The sequence below is a fragment of the Agelaius phoeniceus genome, chromosome 1, assembly GCF_051311805.1.
Source record: "Agelaius phoeniceus isolate bAgePho1 chromosome 1, bAgePho1.hap1, whole genome shotgun sequence".
Lineage (NCBI taxonomy): Eukaryota > Metazoa > Chordata > Aves > Passeriformes > Icteridae > Agelaius > Agelaius phoeniceus.
The window spans coordinates 38,544,637-38,570,752 of record NC_135265.1 but is presented as its reverse complement, the minus strand read 5'-3'; the positions used below and the strand labels follow the sequence as shown (position 1 = coordinate 38,570,752).

At 36.1% G+C, this 26,116-nt stretch overlaps 1 protein-coding gene across 4 annotated transcripts in view; it reads left to right on the top strand.

Annotated features, from left to right (window-relative positions):
- Nucleotides 1–26,116, top strand: part of ZNF385D (zinc finger protein 385D) — a 417,452-nt gene that overhangs the window by 151,831 nt on the left and 239,505 nt on the right. Inside the window, exon 1 of one of the 4 annotated variants that reach the window (XM_077176675.1) lies at nucleotides 13,679–13,703. The exons of the other annotated variants lie outside the window; for them this stretch is intronic. Coding sequence (XP_077032790.1) covers nucleotides 13,694–13,703 — 10 coding nt within the window. The 5' untranslated portion in view covers nucleotides 13,679–13,693. Of the gene's footprint in view, nucleotides 1–13,678; nucleotides 13,704–26,116 lie in introns of those variants that run through there. 4 annotated transcript variants of the gene reach the window in all.

Below are 26,116 nucleotides of genomic sequence, written 5' to 3'. Positions count from 1 at the left end.
AGGAAGGGGGTTTGGAAAAGCCTGGGAGACGAACACTTTCACAATAAGTATCCTGGGACAAATTAAGAGTCCTGCACCAAATACATTGCATCCGAGACTTGTTTAAATAAAGAAAACACTGGCACATTTCAAGCACAAATTAAGTAGGAAATTACAACATAAAGTCATTAAAGATATATTGAAATTTTATCCTTCTGTACTCCTGTACATTGACTTGAGCCTAAATCATCTCCAACACAGCTACACAGTGAGAATCTACATGCTGCTTGGAACTTTTTTTTCTCTTTCCTAAATATTCACTGTACTTACTTGCATGCTTATTATGGATACTTTGAGACTATTTGACTATCTGGCTGCTGACTCTAAAGATTCTAAATTCTGGTCTTTATTTCTGTCCCTAAATGCATACCTTTTAATTTAATATTGTAACCCTTTCATTTCCAGTTACAAAAATTAATGCCCCTTCCTTCAACTGCTGCATGTCTTCCTCTATTTTAATCAAGATCCTGATTTCCTGGTCTTATTTCTGTTCCTGCTCTTCATCTTCATTTTGGAGGTTTTTTAACAATTAGGTATGCTTATTGTGTATCTGTTCTTGTCTGTTACTTGCCTACTCATTTGCATAAGTTCTACTCACCTTGGATGCCTCTATCCATTTTAGACTTACATCTGCATCTAATTGCAAAAGGTGCTTCATCTCTAAGCATAATCTCTGAGTTACAACATTTACTCTGTTCCTCCTCCACCTTTTTCCTTAATACCACCTGGAGTTCTGAAATAAGTTGACTACCAGGGAGATGTCTAAATTTAACAGCCTATTGGAGATAGGCAGGCTTGTTTATAAGAAGTTTATTTTTCAATGAATAACATTTGAACATTCAAACAGTTGTAAGCCATCAAAATGAACATGTGTCTCTATTCCTATTCTATACAGTCACAGTTAGTTTGGTTCTTCCCACTCCTGTGCTGTCATTCTTCTCTCCGTCCCTCTCTTGTTGATGCTTTGCGTCAGATAATTTGTCTTTCTTCAGGACAGAGACTGACTTTATTTATTTACAGACTCAATCCCAAGAGAGCCACAGCCTTGATTAAAGACACTGGATGGTACAGCAATATAAACAGTAATTGCAATGAAAGGGAAGGGCCTGAAACAGCTTTTTAGAGGGAAGAATCTACACCATAGCCATTCTCTTGTACTTTTTCTTTCTGCCACATTACAGATTCAGTCCTGCAAGGATTGGAGCTTTCTGCAGCCTGTTGAACTCCTGACTAGACCTGGCAGAAATCTTTATGACATCAGAGGAGAGGGGCACCTTGATTTTATTTTTGTTTTCAGATAAACTTGCAAGGCTAGAAAAATCATATTCTAGTAAACTCATCATATTGCAATGGGAGTGATTTTTACACAGGAGGTTCTAGAATATTTGTACCACTGATGCAGGAGAGAGGGAGAATAATGGTCACATAAAAAAAAAAATCCAAGTGAGTTGGATTTTAAGATGGCATATTGGCAGAGAAAATTGCAGCATAGTGCAGAATGATAGATTACAGTGCATCTTGTTAATGTTTCAGTACTTAGCCTCTACGAATAATTTTGAATTTGAAATGGAAATGAAAAGATAAAAATCTGAAGATAATTTCATCAGATACCTGAAAGGTCTTTTGTGATGTTCTAACTAAACCAGAAAATGCTTTTCCTGGTATCAGTGGCAGCAAAACCACATTCCTGTTTGAGGAGTTTGACAGATTTCATTTCAAGAAGTGACGAGAGCTAAGCCAGAAAAGGGAGAGACATTCATTATTATTTAAGCAATAATAGTGAAGGCAATGTAGTGAAGCTAAAAGAAAGAAAGCACTTTAATTTACAATAAATTTGCAACGCTGACTTCATGTCATGTTTTTGCCAGCTTGGCAGAGAATATTAGACTCATGTTTGAGGGAAAAAAAATCATAAAGATGGTTGTTTCTTAAATTTTCTTTGGGATGGCATGGTTTTAAAGTCTAGTAATGTTGTTTTGACACAGTTACAGAATTTGCAATTTTTCTAAATGGGATTTGCATAATCATAGCAACATAAAAAGAGAGAAAATATAAAATTACATCTTTTATAAATTAGCACATCTGGTGGAGGAGATAAAAATACAAGATGGCCTAATGTTTACATTAGTTTATCAAGTACTAGAATGCTGCTAGTGTTGCTGGCAAAATTTGTAGTTTATGTTTCTTGATCAAGTCTTAAGAGTAACTTTTCTCCAGAATATGCACACTTTTCCTTTTACATTAAAAACATAAAAGTGAATTTTACACGCTGTGACCTCACATTCAGACTGAATCTGGCTGGAGGATGCAATGGGATGAATTCAATAGGGTGCCATTAACCTTGTGGTGCAGATGAGGTAATCAAACAGTACATGACTACAGATAATATAGTAGAAAAGACCTCTGATGTTATTGCATGTATTGTCATTGCCAGAACACGAGGTTACCTCCTCTACCATATCTCTCTGCCTAAAAATAAATTTCTTTCAGCTGTTTACTATGGGAAAAGAAGAATTTTCCTCATGCTATTTGGTGGAATTTTTTGCATTTGGTCTAAATGTTACTTGTGTTCTTGTATTATGTGCTATCATATTTTCTGCCTTGTATATTGGGAACTTACCTACCTGCAGTAATTAAAAGAAAGTCTTTCATGCTCTTAGAGATGTAAATGAAGGTATCACCAGTGAAGCCCCTGTGTACTCTGTAGTTAGGGTATGCATTACAAAGAGCTTTGCTTTGTTTTGCAAACATCACATAGAATGTAATTTTTCATGAGTATCAGTAAAGCTCACGTAAAAGTAATTGAGCTGTCTAAATGGTTTTTGCTATATGTGCAGTATAAGCATTGCAGTTCAATTCACACGCCTAGTACTGCCTTATCTTCATGTAATCAGAATCCTTGAAGTTCTGAAAGACCTCTAAAATCAAGTCCAGCCATTAACCTAGCACTGCCAGGTCCACCTAGTCCTGGTCTGAACCATGTCTAAGTGCCACATGGTGTTTTCTGAATTTCCAGGGATGGTGACTTAACCACTTCCCTGGGCAGCCAGTTCCAATGCTTGACAACCTGTTCAATAATATCCAATCTAAACCTGGTACAACTTGAGGGCATTCCCTCTTGTCCTACTGCTTGTTACTTTGGGGTGTAGCATCTTGCAACACCCTCCTTTCAGGCATTTGTACAAAGTAATGAGGTCCCCGCTGAGCCTCCTTTCCTCCAAACTAAACCTCCCTCAGCCACTCTTTATAAAAACTTGTGCTCCACACCCTTCACCAGCTCCATTGCCCTTCTTTGGAAACACTTCAGCACCTCAAAAATTCTCTCTCATACTGAGGAGCCCAAATCTGAACACAATTTTCTCTCCTTTTGTGTGGTTACCATGGCAGGTAGTTAAGATTTTGCTGCAAAAGATTGCAAGACTGTGAGGTTTTCTCCATTCTCCTTCAAAGCCTTAATAAGTACAATCCAGACAAACATGTTTTATTTGACTACCAGCAAGGCTCTTTAATATCTGAAACTATTTAACTATTTAACTAATGTTAGTCAGCCTCTGGCTCTGTATGCCAAATGGAGGCTAAGCAAATGCACAAATTCCTCGTTTTCTAACTAATAAAACTCAAAATTATTACTGAGAGTCTGTTCCTTATTTAACATGATGTGCAAGATATCTAGCAAAAACTTGTTTGAGAGATCTGAAAAAAGTTTTCTTCTATTTCTGTGCAATGTCAGACAGTCTTACTAAATCACATTTGCACTAGAAAATATGATGAAGCTGAAGACACAGGCAAAAGTGTGTAAAGGCTGTATCGTATCTTCTAGACACAGCAAAAGTGGTGTTTTAAGCATGTATAGCCATCATGATGAGTGGTTCTTTTTTTGAGAAACTTAAGATATGACAAATTATAACCATAGCTGGTGGAAGCAAAGCTGTTAAATTGATTTCCTGTAAAAAAAATTGTAAAAACATTTTTTTTTCCATATTAAACTTCAATAAATACTTGACTATTTCAGTGAGTTAAAAATGTAAGTATTTAAATGACATAACTGCCAGTTTAACTTGACTTTAAGACACTTGACTGTTCCATAATGAACAGCATTATTCTGGACAGTTCCTAAGGCAAGCAGAACCATGTGAGACCTGGATGAAAACCACAAATTCTGTTTCATAGAAAAAAATCAGAATGTAAATGTTGGACTCCAGATTAGACTGAAATTAGAGTCCAAAATACATTCCATAGAAAATTAATGAGTATTCCAACTCTGCTTTAGCCATAATGCTTCAGCTGGAGAAGAAATAGACACAAATAACTTTGAAATTTTCTAGCATTTGATTCTTTACTTGTAGGTCAAAACCTTCTGTCTTCATTTTCAGTGGCTGGTAACACATGGGATGGTTATTAAATATTATCAATGAATTCCCTTTAGATCTGCAAAAGCTTTCAAATTAAGACACCTATATCAACCTATCTATGTACTGATCTGTAATAATAATCTGCTGGGTCCATGTTTCATTTTTCCTGAGATGACGTGTATTTAGGTTGAGCTGCAATTTCTAACTATGCATAAATAATTAGAAAAGTTTGAATTTAATCTCAGACCTTTTCTCCTCATTTTATGAGGCTTCTTCTTGGTATTTCCTCTGGACTAAGTGCTCACCGTTGTGGAGGGATAGAATGTAAGAAAATAAAGATAGTGCAGAAGGTAATCTCACCCCTGAGGAGTTACAGCTGTACAAATCACCAAAGATTAGGAACAGGCCTGCCCTTAATAGGCCCCAGCTGTGTCCAACAAGAAGACAAGTGCTACAAAAGAGTGGGTGGCTGTGAAGAGAGTTGCAGTTTGTTTGGTTGTGTTGTGAAGGGAGCTAGAGTTTGTTGTCTGTACTGTGAAGGCTATGAGGAGCTGCCCATGAGAAATCACTGAGGAAGTATGGGAGATTTACAATAAATTGACAACAATTGGTGACTCTGACGTGATCCTGTGGTGATTCAGGTAGAGAGAGCAGTAAGGAGGTGATCCTGTGGTGGTTTGGGAAAAAGGACTTTACTATTAAGCAATGTGATCCCAAGGTGATTCAGGAAGGTGACTGCAGACCTAAGAGAAATAAAACGGTGGAGTCAGGTAGACCAAGAGCCTGAGAGCCTAAAAATCCAGATGAGCTATAGCCAGGCAGACCTGGGAGCCTAGAAGTCAGGACAAGGTATGAGATACCACCCCCAAGAAGAAGAGTGCTAGGTATGAGGAGCGAACACTACACACTTTGCTTATTTGGTGCATTGGAGCAAGCCCTGTGCCCCCTGCCAAGGTATGGCTGCAGTCCAGAGGGGACCCAGGATGGTGCCGGGTCCCTCTGAATGGCAGAGCGTGCAGCAGGACACAGGAGTGGTGTGATAGAAGTGGCAAATGGCATGGCCACAGCAGCAGCCAGTGCCTCAGCAATAGCATGGCCCCTGAGGAGTACAGGGGGAGATTTGCTAAGTTGCTGCTACATGAGCACTGGAACAAAAGCAACATGGAGCTCTGAGAGGCAGAGGCAGAGCTGTACAGACAGTATGTAAGAGAAGCCCTCTAAAACTGTATAGTGGCCATCTCCACAGTAACCCAGTCTGATTCGGGATGGGCTGTAGGGTGAGGTGCAGCTGGAGATGGAGCCCAGCATAGCACTGAGAGCAGCAGGGGATGCTGCCTGGTACAGACTTGACAGATTTTGACACCTGGAGTACAGGTGAGCTGCTGGAGACACAATGGGAAATAACATAGCAAGTGAAGAACAGATTGTTTCATCTACATGGAAAACAGAGCAGGGCAAGAGAGGCTTGCAGTGGCCATCTAATAGAACAAAGAACTGTAAAAGGAAGAAGAGAATTATTAAAACAGCAGTCGGAGCTGGGGACAGAGTAGCTCTGTCATTCAGTACGGTGTATTTGTTTGCTGATGAAACACGTACATTTTGTTTGTGAATTGCAGCTATTAATCTTTAATTAGGCATAAGTGTAAAAGTTTATATTCCATAAGCATAAGTACATTCAACAGATGCTGGATCAGTGTTGTTCAAGTTCTATAGCTATTGATAAAATTATGTAACTGTTGATTTGTTACTAGCCTAATATATAGCCTTTAACTTATTCTTGTGAGTTACCTTATAAAGTTGTACAGCTATTGATATTGTCAATATTCTAGAAGTGTAAGTATAAGAGTTTCTGATAATATGTAATGTAAGTTTGGGTAATGAATCAAGGTCAGCACACACAGACACATTCCCAAGTTAAATGGAAATTACACAAAAGATGATTGTGCTGGGTTTACTATGTTTTGCAAAGGACCCTGCAAAAGACAGTAAACACAACATTAGTTTATGAAAAGCCTTAGGTTGATGTTCTAGACTGTGAAAAGCAAAACTAAATCAGAAGTTGGAAATGTATGTTTTTGCTATGATATGTTGCCTGAACATTTGTGTACTGTTCGTTCTAAGTGAGATACGTGAATGTGTTATAATATCAATTTACTCAAACATATCTTTCCACAGAAGTTGCAACTTTGTAATTAAAAGAAAAGGGGGAATTGTGGAGGGATAGAATGTAAGAAAATAAAGATAGTGCAGAAGGTAATCTCACCCCGAGGAGTTGCAGCTGTACTAATCACCAAAGATTAGGAACAAGCCTGCCCTTAATAGACCCCAGCTGTGTCCAATGAGAAGACAAGTGCTACAAAAGAGTGGGTTAGCTGGTTGTAAAGAGAGTTGCAGTTTGTTGGCTGTGCTGTGAGGAAGGAGTCAGTACTGTGAGGAGATGCCCCTGAGAAATCACCAAGAAGGTATGGGAGATTTACAATAGGTTGACAACACACCATGAAAGGAAGCAGACATATTTTTTGCTGCTAGGATGGATGTATCTGGGTATTGTGATAATAAACACCAAACTTCTTGCACGTTTGTCCATGTTTGTGGCTCTGAGGTGTAATAGATTGTGCTTGTTAGTTCTGAGAGCAAAATATCTCATAAAACCAGTAACACGCTTTTCATTATTTTTATCTTAAAAATAGTGTGATTTATAGCACTCTTCCAGTTTGGATGTTCTTCCCATGAAATGGCATTGCTACCATGCATTTGGAAACATTTGCTACAGTACTCCAGGTAGTCATGGTGTTTCCTGTATACAGTGCTCAAAATGTTCATGGCTTGATATAAAAATGCTCATGTTCACATATTTCCAAGTGTTAATGTAGTTTGGCAGTGTATATACCAGGAATCAGCTGTAAAATCCCCAGGAAAGCTGGAATTATTAATCCATATTTTTTATATGCTTGTTCCCTTGTAGGCATCAACACTGACATTAATAATCAGGGTTCCCTATCTATCTCTTGAATCTTTTTGTCAAACCATCTCTCTAATAGTTCTAATGTAAATTAAGGATAATGTCAAATTAAATATGCTGTATAAATATGTGATGTTATGCATGCCTCAGTAAAATATTTGCACCAAAGAATTTGAGATTTTTGTCAAATTTATGCAACTTCCCAATACCAAAATAATCTTACTTTTAACTTCTTGTCAGTATCCATGGTCATGATAAAAACTGGCAACAGCTGACAGAATGGCAGTAGAGATACTCTCTCTACTAGATAGAAATAACAAGTAAATTGGTACCACATAGTCTCATATGTTCTTCTGAAAATTCAGTAAGTTAACATAGTTGGACAGTTGCTTTGGCCCAGCTAGGTAGCTGATTTGTAGGGTAAAGAAAATGAAGGGAAAATTATAACAATCTTTCTGTTTCAATCTTTGGCAAACTACATACATGTTGGACCTGACAGAGACCTCAGAAGTTTCAAAAATATGTTTCTCTATAGACTATTTTAATTTTTCTTTTGTTTTTGTTATTAAGCATTAGGAGAGGTGATGTTCTGTTCTTTCATGTGCCCTAGTGCTTATTGTGCAGGCACCATGATGGTTATCTAGTGGTTATTCTTTGTAACTGAGAGCCTGAACCTAGAGTTCTTCTAATAGAGTCTTCTAATATTTGAGCATGGAAGTCCTCTTTTTATGTTTTATTTTAGTTTTTTCCCCAGTTATTTTTCTATTTTTTCATATTCTAAAGCATCTGGAATTTTGAGGAATAGGAAAGTTTGTACAGAACCATGGATAAGAACTTTAAAATTCTGGACCATAGGTCCAATCAGAGCTTTAGGAATATGTTTGTGAAATTTGCATAGTGAAAGAAAATTACATATTCACAGTGCAGTTACTGGAAAATATCCAAGAGTGATTGTGTAGATCCTTGCTCTTTGATTGGCTAATGATAGGTTTTAGGCAATCACAGTAAAGGGAATAGCGCATTATGCAGTTATTTAAAAATTAACTTGTGCAAATCAGACATGTATAGTCAATCAGAATGCAAGGAAGTAGATACAGTTTGAGGAAAGAAATAGTCAAATTATTTCAGCAAACTAACAACTCTTGTGATTGGAAGTGATTGATGTGTCTTTTCTGAAACTTGAAAAATAAATCATCTTCCAAGAATGAGAGAGTATCAAGAATATCAGTGTAAATGTTAGGCCAAAATATGCATAAGAGATTTATGGATTTAGCAAAAGCTATGCCATCTTTACCAGCTCCATCTACATGGCCAGTTTACCAGAAGAACAAGTTTTAGTTTTGCTGTTCATTTAGAGTATAATAAGTAATATGAAAGGCCTGGAAACTACATTTTGTGGTGAGATATTCTCATGGTGAAGAAACCACTTTCCTTTGTCTCTCTGTTTCTTAGCCCTTGAATTTATTTTTCCTAAAATTGTAACTGGGACAAAAAAGTCCAAATAGCAACTTGAGCTGAGCAATATACACATATTTTAAAGATTAATTTTATATAACTTATTTTGTTCACTGGTCTTTTGTGTGGGTGTGAGTAAGATCAAAGAAATGGTGTGTCCTGACAGCTGCTCTATAATAGTTTCAAGTTGCTAAAACTGTGAGGACTTGATTCATTATCTAGTTTATTGCTAGAAAGCAGACTGGTTTTCTCAAAAGTCCTATAGACGAAAAAGCATTGTAAGTAAAAAGCATTGTAAGTAAAAAAGCATTAGTAAGTGCATTCCAAGAAATGTATAGCAAATATGTAATCCTACTTACATAGAAATTGACTCAATACTGGTTTTATTCATATTGTATTTTTCCCATGAAAGGTGGTTTAAAAGTGCAATAGGATGTAATTTATTTCCTTTAAATCTTCATTAGAGAACTAACATTGATTTTGAGTCAGACCTTCCTCTCTTATTATTAAAACTCTTTCTCAATTTTGAAAAATACATACTGAATATAAAATGCTGACTGTTCAATGCAGACAAAAGCATTTATTTAATTCATCCCCTATGAGATCCATCTTGAAAAAACAGTCTTCCAGCTCTAACTGCTGGAAAATTATTTGCCTTTTTAAAACAGGAGAGACTTGCTTTTTAAGTCCCATTAACTTCCTATTTATTGGTGCTGGCTGTGAAGGGATATTCTTGTTGCTTTGGATAAATATGCTCAAAAAGAATAGCACCTTTCCTGATTTAATACTCCCCACCTATTTTAATCGGTTGAACATCTAGCTGTCTATGGCTTTCCATTTGATGATTGTATTTAACTTTTGGGTTTTGGGATATAGTTCGTACTAGAAAATTCAACCCATCTCTGAATATATAAGTGATGGTTTAATAATGGAGTTCTGTTGGTATGTAGACTAGAGACCTTGAATCTCACTGTGTGAGATTAAATACATTATTCCAAGCACAGTTTGCACTTTTAAAATGTAGCTGCTGGACTGAATATCCTTTCGGAGTTTTGTGCGGGACAAGGCTTCTTCAATTATTAGATTCCTGAAATCTGATTCTGGTTTTAAATTTAATGCTAAAGGATAGTTGTGTTCCTCCTTAGTGGTACAGAGAGTCTATGCACTGACTATATAACTGATCTGAAAGTTCTAAGATCTAAAAAGTAAATCTAAGCATGTGGTATTGACTGCTACAAGAATAATGAATTCCCCATATATAAATTTAAATCAAGTAAGTTCTGTGTGTTTATACTAAAAGAACATTCATAGATGAGCAAACAAAAATTGCACACAATGGCAAATTATCCACAAGCCATTATCTTCACTGTACCACAAACACCTTGCTAAATATGGTGGTTTAACCCCAGGGGGCAACCAAGCACTACACAGATGCTTCATCACTCCTCTGCAGAGGGATGGGGGAGATGATCAGAAGAATATCAGTAGGAGAACTCATGGCTTGAGATAGAGATGGTTTTATTGGTAAAGCAAAAGCTGTACACATAAGCAAAGCAAAGTAGAACAAGGAATTCCTTCACCACTTCCCATGGGCAGGCTGATGTTCAGCCATCTCCAGGAGAGCAGAGCTCCATCACATGTAGTGGCTACTTGAAAGACAAAAGTAATTACTCTGAACATCCCTCCCATCCTCCTTCTTCCCCAGCTTATATATACTGAGCATGAAGCTGTAAGTATGGAATGTTCCTTGGGTCAGTTGGGGGCAGCTGTCCCAGCTGTGTTCCCTCCCAGTTTCTTGTGCACCTCCAGCCCAGTCACTGGTGGGGTGGTATGAGGAGTAGAAAAGGCCTTGATGCCAGCCATGCAAGCCCTGCTCGCAATAATGAACATAATAATAATGGAAAGCACTTAAGCTATTTTCTATTTTTTGTTCCTGTCCTTTCTTTTTTCTTGCCCCCAGAGTCCTTATGATTTCTTTCCCAAGCAGCAGAACAGTTGGAGTTTAGTGTAATGTTCACAGAAGGATCTAAATCCTCCTACTGCAAGGATCTGGGGAAAGTAATTCAGCCACTAAGCACATGGAGCTTTAGGTTTACAAGAATGAGTCATTACTGGAGTGTCACTGTGCTACTTTTGGGGAGCTAGCAGCCAGAATGAATAGCTACAGGATGATTGCACAAAAAAGATGTATGAATTAGTTTATTGTTTCATCAGGCTATCTTCAGGACTGGGTTAAGAGACAAATTATTGATATTTGTTTTTTTAAGTCCTAGTAAAAACATCCCCTTATTTTTCTTTCAAGCCCCGTTCCATCAGGTAGAATAATGTTAGAAGAACTCCCCACCCCTGCTTGGATGTACCACAATGTTATTATTTACACTAAGGAAGAATAATGTCTAAAACGTTCTTCATTTCCAAACTCAAACTGCATCCAAATTAAGACAAGTTCAGTGGCATGAATTGATGACAGAATTTGTATTTTTACAAATATATTCTTTATATTCTTTATCTGCATTTTAGGTTGATTTTTTTTCACTTAAAAACATTTGTGGTACAATACGTTTTATGTTTAAGTGTATTTAACATAGCAGAATAGGATGATTGACTTATATTTTATATAATTCTGTATTCCCTTCAATGTTTTTATTACCAGATGTCACCAGGGAATATGTGTTCTGTAGATTGCCCATCACAAGGAGTTGTGTAGAAAGTATCAAAAAGGGAATTGTGCTATTCTAGCACCAAGGAGATACGGTCACAAGTGACCTGCTTTGAACAGCTTAAGTGACTGGTATAGCTTAGAGTAAATTGCTATTTTAACAGTGCAAAGGTGCTGGAATCTGCTCCCTAGCACGTTCTGCTCTAGTGCAGCATAGTTCAACTTCCTTTGAGCAATAAGCTCTGCCACTCATGCTCTGATATGAAGACATTAAATAATGACTGAAACTTAATTACTATTTGACTGGCACTCAGTTGGCTGCGATTTATGATGGAAGGTTTTCCTATGTGTAGTCCATCAGTTGTTATCATCAAATATTCTTGCACTAATTGACATTTTTACTAATATTTGGGTTAGTATTAATGCTGTTTCATGCCATAGTATTTGTGTGGGCCCGACTGGTAATCCTCTTTTTCATGTTGGCTAGCAACTAGATAATTTTGTTGATCTTGTGTACTGGAGAAGCACATTCCTCTCTGTTTCTGTGTTTTCTCTTATGTGGCATAGTTGACTAAAAATCAAAGGTTCAGGAATGACATCAAAACTTTGCAAGATGAGACCTATTGTAAACAACCCTACAGAGAGACAAATGTAATAATACCCTAAAGATATTTTTCTAAATTAGAAAAATATCCATGCATGACCCATTTTCTGCTCGTGCTCTTTCTCTAAATATTCATAAAACCATGGTAAGATGTGGTTTTGTGGTAAGGTGGCAGGTAAAGGCACAGTCTTGTTCTATAGACATGTCAAAGAATGAACAGGACATGGTGAATAGTGCCATGATTATTTGCACAGACAACTGTAATTAGTATCAACAGAAAGTATTACATGAATAGCTGAGAGTCATGCACAGCAGGAGATGGGCACAGGAAGTGTCTAACCTAACACTGAGAAGCATTTTCAGTGTCTTTTATGATAAGTTGGAAGGAAAATATGGACTATTCTTGTCAATATCATCTTTGGTTCAAATTGCATCGTGTTAGACTACAATCAAAATATATGTACCTTTGAGGAGAAAAAATGAAAATCCATGACTAGAGTAAAACTCATTATTAACAAGTTAAGACCTGTTAATAATTCATAGCCTGTATTGTATTCATTTTCATAGTTATTCATACTTTAGTTTTGAGTAAACAAAGCCTTTATTTCAATAAGTCCAGTTCTGTTATAAAAGTAGTTCTGAAGTACTGCCAATAAGTGTTTCAACTTTTATAAAAAGTTGTCATTGTGTAGTTCTAAAGAACATAAGATGCTCAATATTTCTATGCAATAAATTGTCAAAGACAAATGCTAATTCTGTATATCAGGTGTTTTCATCCGCTATCAACAGTGAATACAAGATTATGGAAAAAATAATGAAAGAAATATGGATTTACCATCATTCTTCTTTATTATTTCCTTAAGTAGTCATTAAAATCCAGTGTTATTGTCAAGTTCTCCCCCTACTGTCTGTGATGGTTAGAAGAAAATCCTCTATATTTTGTAATTTAAAACTCCTTTATAAGTAAGGTTACCTACAGGAAAGGCAGGGAGAGTAGTTTTATTCAAATGTGCCATATTAGATGTCAATTGCAGATCATAATAAAGCTTGAGAAAAAGATCCCACCATTTACCACGTGGTTTCTAGATGCTAAATATGCATTTTAATGTAACAGGGAAGAGAAGAGAGCTCTCCTGTTCTTCAGTGACACCAAACCCAGGGGCTCCAGTCTGCTGCAGCCAAACACTTCGAACACAACACGAAAAGCTTGGGATTAACTGTATATAGATGCACTGGTTTGATGTAACAGCAGCTTGCTTGAATTAATGTCCTGTGACAAGCCCTCCCTTGTAAACCTTTAGAAGCAAACTGCTTCTTTGTCTACATTTTAAGCTTGGCTACAGCCTCTGGTAGATTCTGCATTGTTTCTCACATACTGTTTTTTGGACAAAGTCGAATCATCATCTGTGAAGGACTAACTACCCAAAGGGTTTAAACCCAATTGCCAGTGGTTTATTCAGCTTTGACACTTCTCAGTGTGATCCTTACTGCCTTTTGTAAAACAAGCAGACAAGGGAAAGGCTCCAGAGACTTTCTTCTGTTCATTCTGTAATAGTTTTCTTGCCACGGGAGGCTTAAGAAGATTTGTACTGCCTGCTTTCTTTTCATTAGCAGTGAGTGCAATGCTGTTGGGTAAGTTAATGTGTGAGACTATAAAAGGAAAAGCACAGGAATTTGGAAAAAGGGTGGGTTTTCTTCATTAATACATTTTTAATGTCATTTTTCTTGATTTATTCTGTATGGGATGCAGGGAAAAAATAAAGTAACGTGTGACATTTGAGATATTTGCAGTTGTTCTCAGCCAGGCAGAGAATTAGAATCTAGCTGTTTCTTGAATGCAATACTATGCTTCGCTGATTTTTGGCAGCAGCATGTTAAAATTCTTGTTATTAGACTGACAAAGAAACCTGATTGAATTTTCAACACAATCATACTTCCTGTCAGGAAATGTAATAATATTTAATGATAGCCTTGTAAATCTGTATGGAATAAAATGCATCAATCTGGACCACTATATTGCACTAACCTTCGATGTTTAAATTGCCATTAAATGATGTACTGTGTCTTTCATTTTGAACATTTATTTTAAAGAAAATTGAGCATGTTTGTTGAGAAAACCCCAAGTTTAGCAAATTGATTTATACTTTCTTTCGTATACTCTAGCTATTTGCATCAGATTTGACTCTCAGCATTTTGATAGCTTTTTGTGTTGTGACAGTTAATGTGTAAATATTGTTATGGATATATACATAGAATAACATTTTTTAAAAATAAGACTATACCATCCTTACTGTTATGATTTTTCAGAAAACTCTGGGCTCATAATATTTGTTATAAGTACTGCAGAATAAATAGTAAATCTAAATTAACCTTAGAGATAGCCTTTTTGCAGTTTCACTTTGTATTTGGTGGATTGATGGATGGTAATTCATGCAGGACTCATATGTTTTGATATATAAGATTAACAGGATGATAAATGATAACAGTCATTAAAGGATTACTCTATGCTACATCTCTGGACTTTCTAATCATTGCTGCTTATCATCAGCAAATGTATTCTACTTTAAATTTTTTGTTGTCTTATCTATTATGCACTTTTCTGGTCTTTTCCTCTGTCCCCAAACACATACTTAAACTTCTCTTCTGGGATATAAGGAATACAAAAATTACTTAGGAAAAATGCTAGTAACTCAGGTGGAAGAGTTCTGTGGGAATTCTTTTTTTCTTTTTCTTTTTTTTTTTAAAGGGTATGCACAACAACAGTTCTCTGCCTGGTAGACCAGTAGTTCAAGGTTTCTAAAGCAGTTCTTAGTGAAATGTACACAGACCATGTGTGAGTTTCTTAAATGCCAAGTTTTATTGCTTTCCCCACCCCCCCCCCCCCCAACAGTTACTAGTATACTCTTTGACATTCTAAAATATTCAAGCAGAGATAACTGTTGATAGATGTAACTCAGCACTATTTCATATTTATAGAATCACATTAACTCCAGCCACACTTGTCAACAACTCTGTTCTTTTGATTCTCAAGAACCATAGCTTGAAGCATTATCAGTATGTGATATAATTAATCAAGAAAATGTTTATCCTCTGTTTTATTTTTATTTGTGTACCCATTACTACATATTACCAGACACGGTTGTTCAGCCCTCAGATAACTACAGTCACTGCTTGATGGTTTAATTGTGTTCTATTTCTGTAGCTTTTATAAGACAGAGGAGACTAGTGTAGATCATAGCCTAAAAATGGCCCTTACTCAATGGAAGTTGTATAGTTTTGTCCAGAAAATGTCTTTTCCCATAGCTGATAGTGCTGGTATTTTGTTTTTTGCTTACAATAGCTTGGTCATTTCAAAAGGAGAGCTTCTTGCCAAATCTGGAAGTCTAATTGTGGTGGTAGAGAAGTAGTCACAGTCGATCAAATTCCACCAGATAGCTCCAAGACCTTGTTCCCTGGCATAACAATCAGAACATCTCTGAATAGCATATGTGAGCAAACATATATACAACCAACACATGAACACATTTAAAAAAGTTTAATGTGTGATTAATCTGTTGCCCTCTTTATGAAACAGGCATTAAGGCTCTCAGAAGCACTGACTTTCTTATTCCACTTCCTTGCCTTGTGTGCATAGATCTGTCTTTGTTAGAAGTGTTATCCCACGGTAAGCATGAGATAAAATTCTCACATCACTGAAGTCAGTATTGACATTTAATGCTTGAATAGAGTCAATTTATCAGTGTGAGCTTCATGTAATACACGACCTACAGTGAGGAAATCAGAGGAACAAGGGCAAAACTTCTACAGTGATCCAGGCTTGATGTTTTGAAGTCATACCCTGCAGTAGTGGGCAGTGACATAAATAGAGGTGCTTATACTCAAAAGGTATTCAGCATAATTCTGATTCACTTCACCGTACTCTACATTTCAAATATTTTGGAAAGTATTTCTCTTAGAAAATGCAATGAGGTACATGGAGAATGCCATTTGTAAACTAATAAATATGATAGGTGTTTTTCTTCTGCTGCAAGTAATAATGTGGGCCTTTCTTTTTTTTTCCTTTTAAAGGTCCTTGCTGCATAAATTTTTTTTAGAAGGCATTTTATATTAATAGAAAAACCATCTTTGGCGTGGCCTTTCAGCAGAGTATAACTTGTAATTATTTTTTTTTGTAGAGACCATTTTAACTGTCTCCAAGGACTCTGATCAGCATTCTTCACTCAAACACCCATTGAGTTCAATAGGATTTTTCATGATTAAAAGAACACGTAAGGAATGTTGAATAGAGCTAGCTTATTTAAATGCAAGCAAATCCTTTATATTTTCAGAAGGGAATTAACAACCTAGGTATTACACACAGAAGACGACTAAGCTTTTATGTGGTGTCTGGGTGCCAAAAAGATGGCATCTACAATTTTAGAGCTATTTGTTATTTTGTCAGTGTGGCTCCAGGCTACATATCACTGGATAAAACCTTTATTTTACATAACAAATAATGATATATTGCTGCTTCACTGTCTCTCTTCACATGATTAAAAGAGATTAAATTTGCTTAACATTAATTGCTTAACATCACTTTACATTAATTTCTGATTCTACACATGCTGTTGAATCCTACTCTTGATTTTTGAAATATGTATATAAGATTTTTCTTCTCCCTAAAACACAGTCCTCAGTTGCACAATGAACTAAGAGCTACTCATCAAATGGTACCACATCTTTTAAGGGAAAGAATAATCAGCAAATTGACAAGTAGCTTGGGAAAGAGTTCCTAATATTCAACTATAATTTTCAACTACAACATGAACAAGGCCAATACTCAGATTTCAAACTTGCTTCTATTTCAAATTCCCTATCCATCTGTTGGATACTCTTGCAAGAGCTGCCTTTCATGATTTGCACAACTCAATTAGGGAACTGCTTTGTAAGGAAGAGAAGGTGATAAATTGCTTTGTTAATGAGGAGTCTGTGTGGGTTTCTGCAAAGGTAGGTAGTGTGCTGAAAAGGAATGCTAGTTAAGATTACACTATATTTCTATTGTTCAAAACCATAAAATTTTCCAGGTTAAGAAAGACTGAAAACTAAAGTTTTGATGATTGTGATATGGTTCATTGCCCTTGAAGGTAGTGGAAATACCAAATATATGAAAGGAACTTGCTGTATAAAGAAAAATTTCATCATGAAATAAAATTTCCAGACCACGTGAGAGTGGAAACATCTATAATTCAAGGCATTACATCTGTGGTGCTTGTTGAGTTGTATAGTATTTTATTGCAGAGAAGGAGCTCCTTCATATATATTCATTTACTTTGGGGCATTCTGCCCCTTTGAGATTAGAAGAGAATACTGCAAAAAGTGAAATTACTCCAGCATATTATTGGGATGCTAAATTGATGTTTGAAATTAAGAAAGTTCTTCATACAACTTCTTTTTTTATGTAATTTCATCTTTCCCCAATAATGGCATAATCAGCTCCTGATCCACACTGAGGTTTCTGTTTCAGAGCTCCTCCTGTAACACAGCAGTAGTGTAAGATAGAGAATGTTACTGCTTTTGTGAGCAGGCCTCTGCTTTCCAGGATTTGTTTTTAACTCCATCTGGAGACTACTCTTTCTACATATATTCTGCTTATCTTTTTCTGTTTCTCTATTTCTTGATGCTTCCTCCAGTGTTTTTTCTCCAGCCAGTTGTTCCTGTCTTCTTTTCATTCCTCTGGTGCTGCATATTAGAGCAGCTGCTGTTGCACATTCTCCTCATGCACTGCCATGTGCTGTGGGAAGCATAAATAACTCAGAGACATAGTTTATAGTCTTAACATTTGCAATCAGGCTCCTCTCTTATTTACTTTACCCCATGACAGAAACAGCGCAAATACAAGTGGGAATGCAAAGGAGAGTAATATGTGTTTGAAACCAAAGGGAATGGTGATCAGCACCAAAATCAAAACTAAAATGTGTCTCTCATGAACTTGAGTCCTTTACATGAGATGAAAATAACAACAGTTGTGTGTGTGTTTGTATATTATATATATATCTATATCATGTAAAGAACATAAGTGTCTCATAGGTCTTAGATACATACAATTACTTTTTAAGAGTAACTGTTCTCAGTTACTGAGAATAGAGTTCTGTAGAGAACTTCACTTTGTAGAAAATCATTACAGTTAGATCTGACAGGTCTTGATAGTTGGTTTCGCAGGGCCTGTTGAGAACTTTAATTCAAAGCACTATTATGTTGAGCTGCATTACAGCTCTAGTTGCAATCCCATATCAACAGACAGTTCTCTCACAGGCTTACTTGAAACATTTTAGCAAGGTGTTTATCTGTGATAAGTCATTATTGCTTCTGATATAGGAGGTCCTTGGTGACCAGCCAGAGAATCTTTATCTCAGACATTTGTCCTATTCAAGAGTCTTTCACAACAGCTCTGTTGAATTCAGCAGATTTATATTGTTCAGGCTTGATAAGCAGTTCATTGATCAGTTTTCTTTCTGTGAAGAGAGAATGCAGGAGACAAGTATAATCTATGGTACTTTTACTTGTGCTGACTGAGAGTAATGCAATATGATATGCCCATTTTCTTGTGGAGTTTCCATGGGCTGGACCTGAATGGGTACATTTTATGGTCCATTTGGCATGCTCTATATATCTGTTCGTACCAGAACTGATACCCTTTTTATCAAAGTCCATCTTTTATGTTACTGTATAGAGTTTTATTTTATGGTTTTTCCAAAGCATAGAATGGGAATGATATCCATTAACACAAAAGCCAATTCAGTGTCCCTGTCATTAGACTGACTTGGTTCAGCACCTCTTGCATGATACAGCTGTATAAATCTTTAACCTGTATAGAAGTACCCTTTAAATCAATAACAGTAATTGAAAAAAGGATTAATGTGCTGGAATCACTTGAGAATGCTTCTGTTCATGGGGTTGGCAAGTGTCTATGAACAGTCAGGAAGTTAATAAGCATCTGTGTTAATTCATGTATTTAATAAACATTTACCTGGTTTCAATACTCTCTCTTCGCTGACTTTTCAACACACAAAAAATTAACTGTTTCCCCTCTTTATAAGATAGCACAAATTTGTTGTATTATGTTATTGTGAGTTGACCTTTTAAAAGCTAGGTAATTCATCAGAAGAAGTCTATAAGATGTGGGAGGTATAAAAATTACTAGCATTCCTATGGCTCAACTCAGTTATTACTGGGCTTTAGTAAATGGTGGTGTATATGTTCTTACTCAAACTGTGCACTAAAATATAACATCTTGAAAAACATTCTAAAATTTGGAAAAGGGTTTTTTATCTACCTTACTAAACACCTCTCTTCCTATACAGCAAAATAGGTCTGTAGTAGTTAGATTTAGGATTCCAGGTCAGTGTCAAGGAACTGAATCCTCTTACAATTTACTTCTTGGCTTTAAATGTGACCTGTGCTAGGAAAGAATTACTTGGTTCTATCAATTTCATTGCCCAAGGTCCTTTGTGCTACAGAGGATAAGGCTGATAGATTGAAGGGAAAGCTGTTACCTACTCACAGTTCTGAGATAAAGTTCAAAAATATCTTGCAGCTGTAACAAAGGAGAATTTCTTTGCATGTTCTGAAATTTCTTCCAAGTATTACTTTGAAGTATAAATTAGTTTCCTGAAAACAATTATGTGAGATCTTTCTTGTCTGGCAGAAGAAAAGGATGACCTTTATATGTACATATATACATGAACAAGTGGTAGGCTTACTGGGGGTGGGAATGAGTGGCAGCTGGGGAATGTGCTCTGAAGAAAACTAAGACTGCAGCTAGCCAGCCATCAGGACAAGTTTCTGGCACTGTTACAACTCTTGAATTAACCTAGTTTTATTTGCTGTTAGGTATATTAATTAGCATTCATTTTTAATTTAATCAAGACATTTTATTCTTGATATAATCAGAGATACTTTTACTAGATAGACATCTTGTTTTTATAGTCTCCTAGCAACAGAAACTTTTCTTAAGCTGACATTTACAATCTCAAGAGTTCTGTGTCCAAATTACTTTGAATAGCCTTAATTTTCAACAGAGTTTCTAAAATTTAATCAATCTCATCTTTTGTCAGTTTTATTTTCTAACAAAGGCATTTGATTAAGTTATTTTCTGAGCCTTGATTACAGTACCATCCCAAATGTATTTCAGATCATGGCACAAAAAATATATCTCAGCCATTCTGCCTACATCTTGAATTGGATACATTACTAGGATATATTGTTTCTCAAGCATCCTCAGAATCTTGAAGAGAACTACAGTTATTCTTTTAACTCACACAGAGCCTCTGCTGTAACTGCTAATCAAAGCCATTGATCATTGTTAACAGAATTTGTACCAGATGGTCTCACTGCCTGACATTTGCAAGTGGCAGTGGAAGGAAAGCAGAAATATCTGTTTGCCAACTTGTGAATACTTTCTGTGGTCATAAGGGTGCTCTGTTAAACCTGTAAATAGAGAAATTAAGGGGCCAAATTTGTGACCCATACAGAAAAGACACAAAATATTTGTTTATGCAAACCCAATGCATATCAGTGGAGAATGGTGACAGTAACATCGCAAGCAGTGCATCAAGGGGTCCTCTGAATACTCTGCAGATGTTGCCAGGTTTTGTGCTTTGTGACTGGCACCACAAAGCTGCCTGAGATTACAAACTGACCTGAAACTGTTGTCATTGTGATTCATGTGTATGTGGCAAGTACAGGTACAGTATGTACAACAGAGTTGTCCTGCACCCTGAGGTCCTGGTGGTGTGTGCTGTGGTCATGTCCAAAACTGATTGTCATGCAGGAGCAAGCTTACAGCATCAGTTTTTCAAGGGTATCTGATTTTTGGATATTCTGAAGAAATGTGTATTTTCAAACTATTCTAGGATCAGTATTTCAGGGAGAGCTTGAGCATAGGAAAATTTAGATGCATGCTAACCCTAGGACAGGACATCCTCATAATGGTCCCTGATTTCACCTCAATTGATTGTGACCAATAAAACCATTGAATGGCTGAACAAATATGTTAATTGTTTGTTTCTGTCTGCCACTAATGGTCTTTATGCAGTCATAAACCTTCTATTATTTCTACAAGATTTCTGTGGTGCTTGTCTTGGCACTGCTTGTGTATTACCAAGGAGTATGTGCTTCCAAATTGCAGATCTATTAGTTCCTATCTATCAATTTATACTCATATATATAAACCAGTATTTAACATAGTACTGGATATGGAGGGGTTATACTGCAAATAGAAACAAAGGTTTTCATTCATTTTGATTACTATGTTGTAGACAGAAGTGAACTTTTTTCCCCCCATTCCTTATAAGATTTCTCACTGCCCATAAAAGAAACAAATAAAAAAAGATTGCTAGCTCTTCAAAATTTTATCAGGAAGCAGTTTCTGGCAGTAAATTATGTGTTTTCTCCTCATGGATTTGTACAAATCATTTAGGTATTTTTAGGAAAGTGGATGTAATGTGTGAAGTAATGTGGCAGTATTGTTTTTTCTTTCTAGAAAACCTACCTGCTTGATTTCTGTATTTTCCTTATTTTTTAATTCAAGTGCCACATCTACTGCTCCCTGGGATCCTGACACCACTTTGTGGATTGCCTGGTCCTGGTTATAATCCATGCAGCTGGGTTTATTTTAAGACATGCTACAATCCCAGTAACAATCTCTTTCTTAGTTATGTGTATTGCATAAATACAAATATCACCATTTTATGTATGAAGATGCTTTATATTCTGTATGTAATAGGATTCTGGTAATGATCTGTGGCTCTTTAGAATCAAAATGTTTTCAAGTAAATTAGGAGCTAGCTACCTATGAAGAGGTGAACTTGGGAGAGAGCTGGTTCTGGGAGACTCAACAATCACTAGCTTGGGGAGACTCCTCACAAGCCTGGCATGGGCCTCTATGGAAACATGGAAGGAAATTAAGTAATTCTATAAGAAGCCAGGTGGATTTCCAACTGGAGTTGTAGATTATTTTAGGCTTGTTTTTGTGAAATAGTTTTCTTTTAACACATTGTAATTTAGTGATCATGGAAGATTTCTATTTTGGCATCTCTTGACTTGGCCACTCATTGTAAAGTCTGATATCTTCTGCTTGGTGTCTGTTTGGGATAGATTTAGAATCACACAGGGATGAAATGCATTTTCTGACATGTGGGAAAATCTTTGTGCTGAAGTCCTGCATTTTATTACCTTCTTGGAGGAAAAGGAGTAGAAATGTTTTGTTGCACACTCTATTCCTCCACGTGTAAGTGCAAGATGGAACAGAATTAGTGAAGCTCACAATCGTGTAGAGATCAGAACCTCCAAGTTCTTGGCTTGGACTCTTTTGTAGTTCTGAAATTCTGTGATGCTGAAATTAGAAAGCCCTATTTAATAAATGTGTTTAATAAGGAAATGGCTGCCACAGATTAAAATAGATGAAATATTAGAGCAGATTGATCCATGAACCAACGCCCTCAGGCCTGCTCCTTACTCACAGCTCTTCATTCCTTGTGATTTCCTGCAGCACCTCATCTCTTGGCAGCCTCTTTCTCTCTGACCAAATATGAATATGAATACTTCACAACCTTAGGTTCCATCCCCATACTTAAATAGGCCCTCACAGGATAAACTGAATCCCTGATAACTGTTTCAAATGTAGATAGGAGGATTACAAATCATACCTATAATACTTAGGAGAGAACCCCAGGCTTCTGAGGTCAGATTCCTTGCCTATCCTGTCTGTGGTACCTTCATATTTTTAAAACATGTGACCACTATGGCAGTGTTCTAAAGACATTCCCAGATATCATCAGACCTCGTCTTGTTGTTTGCCTCTTCAAAAAGTTCTTGGCTTAAGCAGGAAGCATGTAAGCTAACATAAAACTTTGCTCCATAATTGTCCAGATGCTTCTAACATTTAGAATTTATTAAATCATCATCTCTGGGATTGATAGGTTTCTTTTTTTGTGTTAGTTACAGAGAATCTTGCAATACTAAACTGACCATTTTTCATATGGAAAAATTATCTTTTTAATACAAAGCTTTAGGATCTGTGCCTGTAGAAGTATAAAAAAGACACCAGTGGTGCTCATATAAATTCAATAAAAAATAATACCATAATATGTAGGCATTAAGAGTTATATTTAAACACATATTGCTACATTTTGTTGTAGAGAATAAATTAGATATTGGTTTCTGATCCTGATGAGTGTTTTCTTTGTTCTTTCTTTTTGAAAGTACACTGTATATATCAGGAGTTTTCTTAAGTCTGGGAATTCACAAAGGACTCTCACATTATCATCTGTGTCAGGAATAATAATGCAGTTCTTGCAATGATTAGTAATTAACTTATTGAAAGATAACCTTTTTCATGGAAATGAACCACTGACAAATTCACCTGACAAAATCAACCCTCTATTCCTGAAATACCTGGTTATCTCTTTATGCTTGACTTCTGTTTTTGCCATGATACTTTATTTCCTTTTGAAGCCTTATAAAACAAGAAAAAAATCCCCACCCTAATTTGTCAGTTTTGAGAAGCATGTTTTCCTTATGAATACTGCATTAAAATATGTTTTTCTGTCTCTTTTGAACCTGTATAGTGATACTAGAGCTTGGCAGGTTAGGTGATATTTTGGGCACAAGTATCTATGTTCCTGTTGCTCAGTTCCAAGCAGAACACTGTGCTCTCTGTACCTGACCTGTTATTTACATCAGGAACTGGCTGTGAGATGGAGCTGGCAATCTGAGCTTGCCTTTAGAAGTTGTGGGATTCAGTCAAATATCCATGATTGGCAAGTGACTTCCTTTTTTAAGTACTTGCTGTAATTGCTCTTTACAAGTGATATAGATTACAGATAACAATGAACTCTAAGATCATTATTTAATTATTGTTGATTTTTGTACTGATGATGGACAATACAAAGAAGGATTTAAAGCATGGAAGTTTAATACTACCAATAATGGCTACAATCTTAATTTCAGCTAATTTAAAACAGACTTGATGGTTGTAAATAACATTTGTGATTCTGCTTTTTATATCAAAGTGGATTGTAATTAATTTTGCATGATAAATTTAGTTTTAGGAACTCTAGCTTGAACCAGTCCTCCTAAACAGTGAATGCTAGAGTTTTAAGAGCTCTAGGTTAAAGTCTCAAATCAGGATTCCTCCATCCAGTACTTAAAATACTGCAAAAGTACAGCACCTTGCTATTTCTCAAGCTTGTCCAAGTCCCTCTGGATGTTATTCCATCCTCCAGATGTCCCAATGACACCACTTATGTTGGTGTAATCCGGAAATTTGTTGAGGCTGCACCTGACCCCTTTATCTATGTCATTATTGAAGATATTAAATACCACTGTTCCCAATGAGGACCCGTGAGGGACACCTCTTGTTGCTGGTGTCCATTGGGACTCTGAGCCATTGACCACTACCCTCCGGAGTGTGCAACCAACTCCTTGTCCATCCAACAGTTCACTCATTGAATCCAACTCTTTTCAATTTACAGAGAAGGATGTTGTGGCAGACCATGTCAAAGACTTACCTAAACTATTAGGAGATTTTTTACTTGGGCTGAGAGAACAGTTGATGAGTTCAGTAAAGCAGAATATGGTATTGGCTTACACTCCTAACAGTGTTCTTGAAAGGCTTGTTTTTATCCCTTAAGAAGTCAATGCCCACCCAAACATCAGAGTGTGAAAATTTATGATTTATCCAGGTGTGGCACATTCAGAGAGGTTGTAAAGTATTCTATGAAATATACTTTCTTCATCAGGGAATTTTTGAATGCATTCTAAAAACTATATAACTATGCAAAGCTCTGATGTATTGTATTCATTGAGAACATAACATTAGCAGGTGTTGTTGATAGAAAATACCATCCCAAATATTCTTCTTTTCACAATACTATGATTGGTTATCAATGTGCCAAAATGACAGTAAGGTTGCCCCGAATACAAAAGAAGTCATTATCTTCTGAATAAAATATTTAATATTTAGGAACCCCTTTAAGTACTTGCAATGAAAACTTCCAGACCTGGAACAGTGCTGATTTTTTTTTGTTGTTGTTGTTGTTTTTTTTCCTGGTTTTTTTTTTTTTTGTTTGTTTAAATATCAATGACAGATTCTTGTTTCACTTTTTGACTTGATTTGATTATGTGTCCCTTTTTTATTATAACTGCACCTTTCATCTGTTAGAGGTTAACCTATTGCTCAATTCAAGGAAAAAAGATAACAAAATATAAAACTTAACCATACCAAGGAGTAGTCATAATTAAAATTAGGGAAGTTTAGGAAAATCCTCCCAAGAAACAGTGAGATTTGTTGGGGTTTTTTTTATTCTTTTTTCCTTTAACATCTGTAATCTCTTGTCTTGACTTGAAAAGCACTGCTCCAGCTTTGTGTAAAGAGAGTGACGCTGTTAAGTCTTCAGTTTTACTGAACACGAAATGAAGTGTGGAAATTTCCATGTGTCTTTCTGTAAATGCATGTCAAATCAATCACTTTGTCACTTCCTCTGGTATAAAAATACTCTTGTAATTCATAATTAAGATCCTATTGGTAGATCTGTGATAGTCCTGTGTTCTTGGATCTCTAAATTTCCCATATTAAAAAAAAAAAAAAAATTCACATGAAATTTCCAGTCAAATATAGAAAAGTATGAATGATTGTGGAAACAAAAACAACAAAAAGATTTTAATTTAGGGGAAATTTTGATTGAAAAAATAGATTCTCAAAATGAAATTTCTTTATTAAGTTTATAAAATAGGATTTTATTGGTCTCTTATCAGTCCTAGTACTTACCTCTTCATCAGGAAAAAGCCATTTTATGTACAAGAAAATTGTCTTTTCATAGGAAAAAAATGTCTTGTGTTTCCATATTTCTATATTTATTTCATATTTAAAATACAAGGTTAACACCTCTGTAGTTGTTAATGACAGGTTTATAATTGCCAATGAAATAAAAGCTTTCTGTTTACTCCTGTGATAACATGAAAAACCTAAATAGCATTTCAAATTTGACATATGATTTGCCCTGAAT